Source organism: Clavelina lepadiformis, chromosome 1 (assembly GCF_947623445.1).
Source record: "Clavelina lepadiformis chromosome 1, kaClaLepa1.1, whole genome shotgun sequence".
Classification (NCBI taxonomy): Eukaryota; Metazoa; Chordata; class Ascidiacea; order Aplousobranchia; family Clavelinidae; genus Clavelina; species Clavelina lepadiformis.
Genome location: NC_135240.1, coordinates 18,958,125 through 18,970,603, shown reverse-complemented (window position 1 = coordinate 18,970,603; position 12,479 = coordinate 18,958,125). Strand labels below are relative to the sequence as shown.

Genomic DNA, 12,479 nt, shown 5'->3' with positions numbered 1-12,479 from the left:
AAAAAGTAAGCGAGAATTTGGCCGGTTAAATGAACTGTTGTCAGCCGGCTGAAGTTTTCATGTAACAACCAACTTAGTATTGAAAAGGATAATGCACTTTTTTTTGTTAAAATTTTTCTGATGATAAAAATGTGACATTTTTTTCGTGGATGCCACATGCGCCTAATAAGGCCCATGCAAGATGCTTGGCTAATTGATGTCCAGACTTCAAGAGTCATCAGTTGGCAAATTGTCATCAGTCATCATTGTCACCAGTCATCGGTTGGCAAATTGTTGCAGTTACTTTGATGCGCCTAGTGGAATCTTTTTAAATGCTTGTACAACTTAAAATGTGAAATTTCTAATAATCTTATATGTTGTCTATTACTATGTTTTGAATGAAAATACTTACAAATTTGGTGGGCCTTATTAGGAGCCTATGCTCCTATTAAGGCCCATTTTTTTGGATTTTTAATTTCTTTATAAAATTTTTTTGGGGGGTTGTCAGGTATTGTGGTTTTAATATGTTGTAGTCATATAACCTCACTAATAGAATACGATTTTTCAGTCTATTCTCATTTATGGTTCTTGAGTTATTTTCAAAAAAGTGTTAGGTGGGCCTTATTCGGTACAGGTACCTTATACAGATATATATTAAAATAAACATTTTAACAAACACATTTACCTCCCTGCTCTTAGTTATCTTTGCATTGAGAAATAATCGAGACAATATCTTCGAGTCGGGATGACGATCTTTCTCATTCAGAATAAATTTTAGTTATCGGCACGGAATCAGGCAGAGAAAGCATGCTGGTCTAGTGAGCTTGCACGTACTTTTGGTTTTTAATTATTTCAAATCGAACTTAGCCGAGACAGGATTATTTTGTTTCGCTTATTTATAGTATCCCGTAACTTCCCACCCTACCGATCGTTTTCGCGTTTGCTGCACATTGTAAATCGAATCTGCAACCACTGCATGACAGAAACAATTGTTAACTTTACCTGAAATTTTCCGTTGATATCTGCAGAAAAGTTTTGCAGACTATGGCTGAGTTTGTTAATAAAAATCGTCCAAAAATTTGATACTGAAAACATCTGATGTGTATGTAAAAAGCCCAACGATCAGTAAACGGTAAGTTCAGCACAAGCATGTGTGAAACTGAAAAATTTTGTTTTCGTATACTTGCACCATTCGAGAAAAGATTGAGTACACTGCAAAAAAATGCACTTGCAATAGCTTGAAAATTGTTTCGCTACACGATGCAGTTTAAAAGTATATCATGAAGGATGAAATTCTGCATATGATGGTATAAATTTTGCTGTTGTATGTTGTATGGTAGCAGTTGCATTAAATACCGAATGGGACCGAATGAAGAACGAATGGGGCCGAACGATGACCGAGTGAGACCGAATTGGAACGAAATAAAACCAAGTTAAACCGAATGGAAACATATGGGACCGAACAGAAGCAAATGAGACCGATTAAGGACGTCAGATTTGGAAATGTGATTGTGTTCCACGAACCACCTGGTTTCGTAAGCAAGTTTTGATACAATTTTTTGTCCATAAAAAAGACGCAATGTTAATAGATGGACTTTGGATCTTGTTCTGCAACATGTTAACACATGACATTGCAGAAAACGTATAAGTTAAATGATTCTAACTTTCATGAATCAAAAAGAGTGCTTGGAGTGCTTTTGCGGAAGTTGTCAAAATTTTTTTTGGGGGGGGGGAATAGGAAAGCTTCAAACTACAAAAACATTGTGACTAACTTACTGAACTGTTCACAGAGATCAATAAAATGCCAATTTATGACTGATATTTGACTGTTTTAATGATTTTACATAGAATATACTTCATTAAAATCACTAAGGTATCTTCTTATACATTGTTTAAAAAAATAGACATACAATTTCATTCATACATCACCATTTTATCGGTATTGCAATAAACATCGGCTATGCTTTAATAAACTTATCTTGTCACTATAGTGGGTACATCATAATACACAAACCAAATCTGACAGAAAGAAACTACGTCCATATTTGAATTTAGCGACCCAAAGCTTGCTAAAAGCCATTGAAACATCTTTGGCACGATAAAAAAATTTTGTTGAACAGTGTTATCTATCAAATTAAACATGGACATAGGCTTACTATATTTATCACTTAATTTATTGAATATAGACCTAACCATTGTGACGTTAACATTGTAGATTTTTGCAGAATGTTACCAGATTTATTGATACAAAACAGTCTTTGTTAGCTCTGTGTTGGGAAGTCAAGTCAAGTCAAGTTTAGAAAAATTAAAAAAAATTTACATGGTATGGTCTATGTAGCATATAGTTATTAAACTCAACATTTATTTCATGTATATTGTGAAACCCATACAGGAAAACCCAAAATATACAGGTTGGCTTGAATCACTTGGATCGCCAATCGGAAGATGGCGCTGTAGAATATATATTAATATATATATTGATACAGTATTTATGTGAAAAGAAAATGTTTTTTTTTGTGTAGTGGGCAAACTTTATTTTGAATTGACTGATGAATTTAGTAAGCAATGCCTTTGGAAAGAAGTTTAAAAATTTTAAATTTTCTACCGGTTTTGTTTGATGTCAGTGATGATACAAAAACCTGGCAAATCATTTCCCAGTATCAGTATAACGACAACTTCCCTTTAAAAATAAAGTAGTAGGTCCTAGTAATAATTCCATTATCGCGTTGCAGAATTAATGTACGAATATGATTAAAATCTCGCAAGTAAAACGTTACGCATCCAAGTAAAGGTCAAGACCTCATCTAAAACTAGTTTTGTATATATCAGTTTACTAGATTCCACCAAAATAATTACTTCGTGCTTCAGACATGATCGAAAGTCAAAACGCCAAGTAATTTAATTAATAGTTAATTAATAATTAGCCTGCAACGCAGGCACATTTTGGAACGATGTCAACTGCGTTTGTGATGCTAAATTAAGTTAAATCGTTTGTAGTAAACATTTATTTACTTACTGAAATGTTTCTTTAAACAATGTATGATACATTTGTGTTTTAATGCACTAAATATCCTATTTCTGAAACCGCCTCAAACAATAAGCAAATGGTGAAAATGAATGCAGAATTCGTTAAGTAACACTTGTCTGGCATGTCACTACATAATAAGATTGTAAGATAGTAGCCAGTGGTACTAACAGTCATTAAATAAAATTAACATGTTCAATGTATTATTTAATTGATGTTAGGTGTGCCAAACTAAGCTCTACTGAGTGAATTTACTTGGTTTAAACGAAACAACGTAAAAAATTTGTGATATAAGACAAGGAGGGTCTAGATCGGCTTTGATTGCTCGCATACTTTGCAAGTAAGGAACAGAAAGAAAGTTAAACAAAATTAGAAAGGGGGCAAACTTTACAAGTTCAATTAAATCAAGATATGCTAACACAAAAAACATTGCGAAGATATGCAAATGGGGCAATTTCCCTATATTTCAGGGTGTCCTATGACGTCATTCGGTATGTCAGAATGCGCTTGGCATACCCTGCATACCGCAATAACAAAGGGGTGTGCAAATGTTTGATCTGCAATCAAAGTCATGGTTTGATCATTGTGAAGTAACAGAAGAGCAGCTGATTTAACTGGAGTTCATATTACTGATGATAAGTTGTGCCAGCACCCGCAACATGTAAACTTTTATTCATTTCATTTTGTAGGTTCTAGAGCCAAAATTCGTCACACTACTAGACCTACTTCGTAGGTCTACACCTAATGGGATGCGTTTCTATATTGTTCTATTATTCTATTCACTATGACTTTTACTGTATTCTTGCACATTTTAGAATAAACGCGTCTAAATTATTTTGCCAAATAAACTAAAATTTAACCTTGGAGGTAGCACCTTTTTACGCTTATACTGTATAATAAAATCAAATGGGAAATCAGAAAATGTCCCAAAATGCAGGTTTACCGTATGCTCAACGTCGTTATATAGAGTAAATGACGTTGCACATGTTACATATGGACTTTCGTAACTCAGGGCCGGATGACCCAACTGAGATGGCCGTGGCTAGTTTTCTGCGGGGCCCTTGAAAATGTTGATTTTTAAGTAATAGCCTGCGGTAACTTAAATTGTTTTAAAAACTTAGCAAACACTCTTTCAACTATTATCGACAAAGTTTTTTCATAAAATTGCCCAAAATTCATAAAAAGCTTACATAAGGGAATCAACATTTACATTCTCGTATTATTCTTCAATCAACGTTTTTTGCTGTCGCTGCGTTGCCACATTTGCCCGACCAATTTGATCATAACTGTCAAAATGTTTGTAACCACCTGTGCCAACACAATTTTTTCCCCCACATTGAGGGCGAAAAATAAACTGAAAGAACAGCGCAAACAGGAAAAATGTTTGTCAGTTCATATTAACTTGCATGAGGCAACTACCGCTATGCTGAGCATGTTATTGGAGGTTGTAAGTTGTCGTTAATTATTGCTTGATCGGTTGTTCGCTAGTCTGACTCCATGATTGCGCATTCAATAACCTCTGCTAGCCTTGTCAAGCATCGCAATACCTAAGGCATAGACACCTTAAATCAGGGGTTCCCAACCTTTTTATGTTCTCGTACCACTTAGCCACCACGGATTGTCAACACGTACCACTATTTTCAAAACAACTAATTTGATCCAATATTCGCACAGCAGCATTGTATTAATAACAATGACAGCAGGGAGCAAGATCGACAAAAGTAGCTTAATGAGTGCAGAGAATTTAGTACGGAAAGAAATAAAAGTGTTGTTCGCATATTTTAGCAACTCAAAATTAAATTGTTATACTACTATACTGTATATCGCATGCAACGGAGAGCTGCTCGCGTACCACCTGAAAAGCTCCCGCGTACCACTAGTGGTACGCGTACCACCGGTTGGGAACCCCTGCCTTAAATAGAAGGACTAGTAACTCGTACTCTTGGGTTACGAAACTTGGGTCCCAATCATAGACACCTTAAATAGATATGGTCCCAATATTTTATGTTATTATCTCTTGGTCTCATCTCATTATCTCGTGGTAGTATAATTTCTTGTGTAGGTGATAATTGCAATACAAATGTTGCGGTTTATGGTAAATTACATGGTCCTGGTAAAGTCTTCATTGACGCTATAAATTCTTATGCTTTCCTTGTTTTTGACTACGTTCATTCTTTTAAAAATATAAGAAATAACTGGACAACGGTGCATGATAAGGAACTTTCTTTCACAAAAGATGGAAACACATATATTGCACGATGGAACGACATAGAAGCACTGTACAATGAAGACCGGAAAAACAGCATCCGTCTTACCAAGATCACATACACAGCTGTGTACACAAAATCTTTGCAGAGACAAAGCGTGCCTTTTGTATGCCAGATCTTCAATGACTAGACAGTCGCTACTCTTTCAACTCTAAAGGATAAACTTGGCATTAACGAGGGTACCATCATTTTTGTCAAACTCATCACTGATTGGTTTCACATGATGAATGTGAAAGATCGATATTCCGGTATTAACATGCGTGATGAGTGTCGTCAACCATGGACCAAGAACTGCACTAGTTTCAAGAAACTTAATGAAACTTGTGACATTATATCCTCTTGTGCATGGTCAGGTGGTCGAGGTCGGACGCAGAAGTTTACTAATCAAACTGAAGAAGCTTTTGTACTGTCTACAAGAGCCAACATCGAAGCCGCAGAGTTGCTACTGACTCAGCACAACTTCATCTACGTTCTACCTGGTGTGTTTGCTGATGAGGCCCTTGAAAAGTTCTTTGGTCAAGCCAGACAACGCAGTGGAGGTAATTTCTATATTGACATTGTAGATATCAAGGCAGCTGCAAAAACCAAAAACCTCCATGCACTTTTAAAATATGAGTCAACTCCGTGCGAGTCTCATGATGTGCCTTGCACCTCTAACATTTGCATTGATGATGATCAATTTGACATCACCATTGCTGACACTGAAGACCTAGTGCAATCTAATGACAGTGTCAAGCATAAATGTATTTTTCTAGCTGGATATTTGGAACACAAATATCGAGCTAATATCTTGCGTATCGAAACTGAAAATGACGACGACCATCGGATTAATTCGGAGTTTCTCACAAACTTAAATAGAGGTGGACTAACTGTACCTCTACTCTCAACAGTAGGCCTACATTTCGTACACTCAGCCTATAAACTGTTTGGTAAGTGCAACTTGCATTGCTGCCGAGCTCATCTCAGCCATGCTTTGCGTCGTATCGATAGTCCAATGGTTGTAATTCAAGGAGCATGTCTTACTTTATCAAACATTCTTTTGAAAGCATTTGTGCTTGACAACAGTGACAAAGAAAGACAACTCGGCTGTTTCAGAAGAAAGGAAAAACTCTCTACTAAAAACTGAACAAATATCTTTAGTATGCCAACAAGTAGTTTGATTACTCATTTCTACAAATTTCATTGCGATGAGTCCCTTGAAATAACATTGTTCTAGCAATTTTTACCTAAAAATGTTAGATATATATTGTAGAAAAATTAACTTTCAATTATCTTATTTCAAGAATAACTAAATTGTTCGTCTTAGACATGTTTCTGTTGAACTATCCAGGCTAAACTGTCCATGTATAGATTTTAATTCAGTCACAGGGGAACATACTGTTTGTTTCAGTTGCTTAAGTGAGAAAATATGCAATATTTTGAGTGATTTTGCGCTATTTTTATGTGATTTGACCTTTAAATGACCTTGTAGAAGGTTAAAAGTATGAAAAAGTAATTCCTCACCCTTCAAAACCCCCCAAGAGACACCAGAATGAAGGTTTTAATGAATGTATTTGACACAAATTATGATGGGACCCAAGTTCCAACTTGGGACCCAAGTTCCAGATACCGAGCATAGAGGATACCAGTCCTTCTATTTAAGGTGTCTATGACCTAAGGTCAAACTGTCAATGTCTTGAGTAATGATTTATTACCGATTCTCAACGAAACGGTTAATATTATTCAGAGCACAGAATGAAGCTGCATTCAGTAAACTGTAAATAACAGACTGTTTTTTTATGTCAGATTCAAGTTGAATTCAACGCGTTCAGCGCTGTAGTACGAATGACCCAATTCAGAAGAAATCAAAACGGGGTCATGTATTCTAAACACGGCCAAAATATAATACAGCGCTTGTTATCAAACACACGAAATAGAACACAAGTAACATTATAATATCATTAGATCTACACGAGAATTTCGTAGGAATAAGGGCGAATTATGACAAATAGCACACCGCTATGTTAATCCGATCTTGCCGTAAGTGATTATGTTTTTTTCATAATAAAATTTTTTTGGTTATTATTTTATGATTTTCAAAGTTGGTAATTTACCGACTTCACGTTTCTTAGCGAGGTTAATTTAAACAAATATTTCTGCTGTATGCAATAATTTAAGTTTCTTATGAACGACTTAACTGCTGTTAATTCTTGGAAAACAGAGATATTTAACTTTAAAGTTTTGATATCCTGTATGACTTTCAGCATAGATTGTATTAAACTGCATACTTTTTTATCAAACACAAAAATAGTGTATTGTTTCCTCCAAACAGTCTTAAGTTATGTAGTTTAATATGCAATGATCATATAACTGTATTTATACTATATTCTCTGTCTAAACGTTAAAAAATAAAATTAACGCACCTACTACAATGGCAAAAATTAAACAATATGTGCAACAAAGTAATTTGTTATTGGTAACCAGCCATGCTGATGAATGTAATTTTTCACATTACTAAATACTAGGTTTCACGATTTGAATTGGAAGTGGTTCGTCCTGATTTCGCAGAAAAGGGTTTTCTTTTCCTGTCTGGGAACTTGATGTGTTGCTTATAACGGTCTCTGTATTTAACTGTAGTTTTTCTAAATCTGCTTCGAAGTAATTTTCCTTGTGTTTCAACCAACTGGGTCATACTTGCAGATTGAGGCGGTGGTTTAAAATAACCAATTTTTCTCAGATATCTTACTGCATAAATGGTTCCAAACAATGTGACAGGATATCGAATGGGTTTAGCAAGCTGAAAAAAAAATTAATGATAAGCAATTAAATCATTGATATCTTTTTATTAAAATTTAAGATAAGATTCAAAATTAAGAAGAAGATAAAATTAGAAATTTTATTAAAACTTAAGATAAGATTCAAATTGATTTTACTAATTGAAAAATAACTTGCAATACAAAAATACAATGATTGATAACAACAAGGTCTTCGCATTTATAATCACGGTACAGTTTATAAGCTCATCCACATTTCTCTTGTTATAAAAATTCAAAGCATAAATAAATATCACTTTATCACGAATCAAAAGAAAAAAATTTTGTACTGATATTGTTTTCACTGAACTTTTTTTCGCTGTCGATAACTCCCTCAAACTAGGTTGAGTAGTTTGGAAGTTTTGAGATGCCTTTTGCTTTGGAGCAGGAACACATATATCAATATCGAAAAATTAAAACAGCCGGTTAAGCAATTTCAATGCAATGCTACTGTCACGCCCAGGTGTAGTATTCACACAAAAAGTATTGAGACCATTTCTATATGCCAAAAGCGTAATAATGCTTTTTTATGTTCTTTGCATTATTTTAGTTATATATTTGCATTACTTCCCTACAGCATTGGTGTGTTTACACACAAGAGAATAAAAAAATTAGAATACAATTAAGTTTTTAGCCGTTGAGTTTTAAGGGACGACAAATCATTAAAAAATTGCAAAGGTACGTCCGTGCAAAATGTTTTGAAAAAATCGGGAGCCAGTGGTTTGTTGCAAACTTTTAATGTTTAACTTTTGTTGCAAGACTTAATTACTGCTGTAGTTCTGATTCATTTTTTGATTTATTTATTCATTGCTTATTTTTACTGCAAATAATACCAAAAGGTACAAAACAGCACAACTCAATTATTATGAGATTATTCGTATGGTCCCATCCTTCATTTTCAGATAAAGAAAATCTTAACATGAACAAATTGTTATATAATTGGATACTTTGTTCCAACTCCAGATTATCTTGTTCCAACTATGTAAACTTGTAAAGCATCAGAGTTGATTGAAATTGTCCACACAAAATCAATAAAGCCAGTTAAACTGTGTATGCTTAGTTCACTAACAAATACATACCAAGATCAGGATGGAATACATTGAAACATAATAATGTCATATTTTATATATTGGCGTGCATAAGTAAGCTAAACTCGTGGGTTTTATATGCCAAAATGGACCAATGGGTTGGTTGTTACACCAACGATGTGGGAAAATATTTCTCGATACTATACAATGCAAGTTATATTGTTTTGTTTATGCTACATTTTAAAGCTTACCTCATATAAAAGATATGTCATCAGAAAGTTACTCGCACCAGAGCTTTTTAACTTATCCATGTAAGAAAATCCCATTCGTTCCAGGAAATCAAACAAACCCATATTTTCAAGAAATGGAAGTATATCTATTCCTCTAAAAATAGTAATGTTTTTGGTGCTAATAGTTAATGTGATAGTGTAACTAAAACTAAGCAAAAGTTTACGTATATATCTTCTCATGAACTAATTCAAGTTACAAAGACGATATTGTAGATAGGTAACTCACCTGCTTACAGCTAAATAAAATATAGCCACCCATACTGCTGAGGTTGTTAAATGAACACCGATCATCATTATCCCATACTGTCTAAAAAGCAGTTTTAGTTTGGTTGCCATACCAAGTGATTTATCTTTAAGTATTTTTTGCAAATCATCTTCAGTTTCTTCACTGCTTGGCTTTGGAGATGATGCATTATATCGACGTGGTGTTTGAAAATAGGATAGTTTTTCATAATAATCAAAGCTAAAGGTAGGACAAGGTAAAACCAAACTTTGTTTAGGAAACTGTCTTGAGAGTACACTAATTGAACAAAATTTGACTGCTTTTCCACAACACAAGTTGGGACAGCTGCTTATATATTTCTTATCGCTGTTGATTTTCCCACAATTTGAAGATTGCAATAAATTTGAAGAACAATTAATTACTCTCCAAAATGATAAAGCAAATCTTGGCTCTATGTTGATCCTCACAACTTTCTTTGCAATAAGTGACATCTTCAACAAACTGCCAATATTGAACTAACAGTCAGTTTATGTACATAATATTTCATCAGTCTTTTTTCATTCTACTTTTAGTTTTTAATCTAACATAAATTTAAAAAAAAACATTAGGCCTATCCACAAAAATTCCAAAGCAAAAACAGCAAGAAACAAACTGTTTTTACTAGTCAGATGTTTCTGTTGATACCACTATATTGTCCATGTACTGCAAAACAACAAGATTGACAAGTTTGGTTAGTGCATACCTACATGCATAAACCTTCCCCAAAATTAACGATGTTCAGCTGACATGCTTTTTCTGCACTATTTGCATGTGCAATTGTTTTCTTTTGAGCTTCTTGTGAGGGGAATTTCTTCCCCAAAATCAGCAAACTTTCCAATCTGGCAGAACAGCTATCTGATATATGGCAAATTTTATAATTAACGGCAATTTACTGATAGATTAAGAGAACCTATGCCGCATTTTTACGTGCCAGTCAGGTAGGCACTCCAACTACTCCGCCACTGATCCTGGGGCCGTATGCGAAGTTCTCACTTGCAGCACATACGTTTAGAGGTGAAAGGTACGGCACCCTTAGTTAAAATGGAAGTAATGCCTAAAGTTAACGCAAACAGGGCAGAATGTCTTTCTATATTAACTTTTTAAGGAAGTTAAAGCGCACGCCATACAGCATATACTCGATGTCCAACGTGTAACATGTCTTTCGTTTGTATGCATGACCTGGAGGTTTTCGACAATTGCTTGGTTTTTAAACAATGTATCCTAGAGCTTGGGCACAAGAGTTTATGCCAAAAAATATGTAGAAACTTTGGAATAAAACTGACGCCGCAACTCTTAATAATGACTTCTGTGAGATTTCTTTTGTTATCCAAGTTGCTATAGCTATTGACATCTTATAATCCCAGCATGAGTTTTTGAGGCTTGTCACAATTCTAGCCTCAGCAAATAGCACAATGACATTGTGGAAAAGCGGAGTTATTTGAGGTCGTGGCCTTGTGTTAACAATGTTCCATAGCTTTTGCTTCATAAGATCATAGTAGGAAATGAAAATTGTTACCAAAACAACAGCGGATTCAATTGTATCATGTAGATTTTCAGAGAAAAGCTCTGAAATTGCACGTATTGCGGGTAAAAACGATTGTAGGATTTATCAGGGCGGTTACCATTGCCTTTCAACATTTACTTTGGACAACGTAAATAACCTTATTTTGCTTTTACAGCTCGATCAAACAGTGAACAACTCTATTACTTGCAACTGCGCATTTATCAGGGCAGGGCAAACTTTCCATCTTAGAAGCTTATTTAGAAGTCATGAATGCTAAAAGTAGTCGAACAACCTATAGTGTAGTAGTCTACATTTTTTTACATTCGCTGCTTGCAACAAACAAGTTATGAGCTCAAAACAGAATGTAACATCATAGTGACATTTCATAGCAACATGATTATGCCTATTATATAACTTTGATATATGTAACTCTGACTGCAAAGTATGGTAGTTTTGACAAGATATTGTGCCTGCTAAGACGCAATTTTGATGTGACAATGAGTACAGAAGCGTCTACTATTTTTTTGTTGATTATAATCAGCACTTAAACAACGTACAGTACTTTGCATTGTTTCCTTATTATAAATCGGCACGAACATAAAAACTTTGGCTTACACATTGATGAATCTCGTGCATGCAGGTGCCACACTTTCCACTACTATAGTATAACGCAACTAATCGGATTTCAAATGCAGAAATTTCTGAAAATGTTTCGTTTTAGAATCTTAATTGATGCTTTTAATAGCCAACAATAGTTATTAATTCACCATGAAATACAACAAATGAAAGAGTTTGATTGTGAAAAAGACGGCTGTTTAGTGGAACCGTAATCAATACATATATCTATGTACAGAATACGTTTTAACTAAGCTACAGTATGCCATGGTGGAACTAAGTGACGGCAGCCATTGACATTGCTCGACTTCTAGATTGGTCTCAACCACAATATAGGAAAATTGAGCAGAAGTAGATACAAGGGGTGTCCGACCCGTGTGAAGGTTCCGAATGGCCCGCTTATATTCCGAGAAATTGGCAATCATTGTTTGTTTACTAAGTTCTGACAGCCATATGGAAAACTCGTTTCGCATTGCTACATTTTCCATCTCACCGAATATTTCCAAACTTGTTAGAGAAAAACAGTGCCAAACTTCACATTGAAATGTCAACGTGTAGTAGAAACTTTGTTGACTTTACTAGGCCTAGGCCCTATATCTTGGTATGTTTATTGTTCTTATAATTGTAAAAGAGGATAACACGTATTTCTGAGATTAGAATTTTGGTGTGAGGGTTTTAATTAGAAATTAGCAGTAAACAGTGGCCCGCGCAATCATT

At 34.7% G+C, this 12,479-nt stretch overlaps 2 protein-coding genes across 2 annotated transcripts; one reads left to right on the top strand and one right to left on the bottom strand.

Moving 5' to 3' along the window:
* The first annotated feature begins 5,453 nt into the window (after positions 1-5,453).
* Positions 5,454-6,724, top strand: LOC143469759 (uncharacterized). Its single transcript, XM_076967600.1, has 2 exons — positions 5,454-5,810; positions 6,027-6,724. Exons 1-2 carry the CDS (start codon positions 5,492-5,494, stop codon positions 6,395-6,397), a joined length of 690 nt encoding a protein of 229 aa, XP_076823715.1. The 5' UTR covers positions 5,454-5,491; the 3' UTR covers positions 6,398-6,724.
* Positions 6,725-6,803: 79 nt separating this feature from the next.
* On the bottom strand, positions 6,804-10,095 carry LOC143469412 (uncharacterized). Its single transcript, XM_076967135.1, has 3 exons — positions 9,608-10,095; positions 9,343-9,475; positions 6,804-8,047 (listed from the first exon to the last, which is right to left on the bottom strand). The coding sequence occupies exons 1-3, from the start codon at positions 10,093-10,095 to the stop codon at positions 7,772-7,774; spliced, it is 897 nt and encodes a 298-aa protein (XP_076823250.1). The 3' UTR covers positions 6,804-7,771.
* Between the last annotated feature and the right edge of the window lie 2,384 nt (positions 10,096-12,479).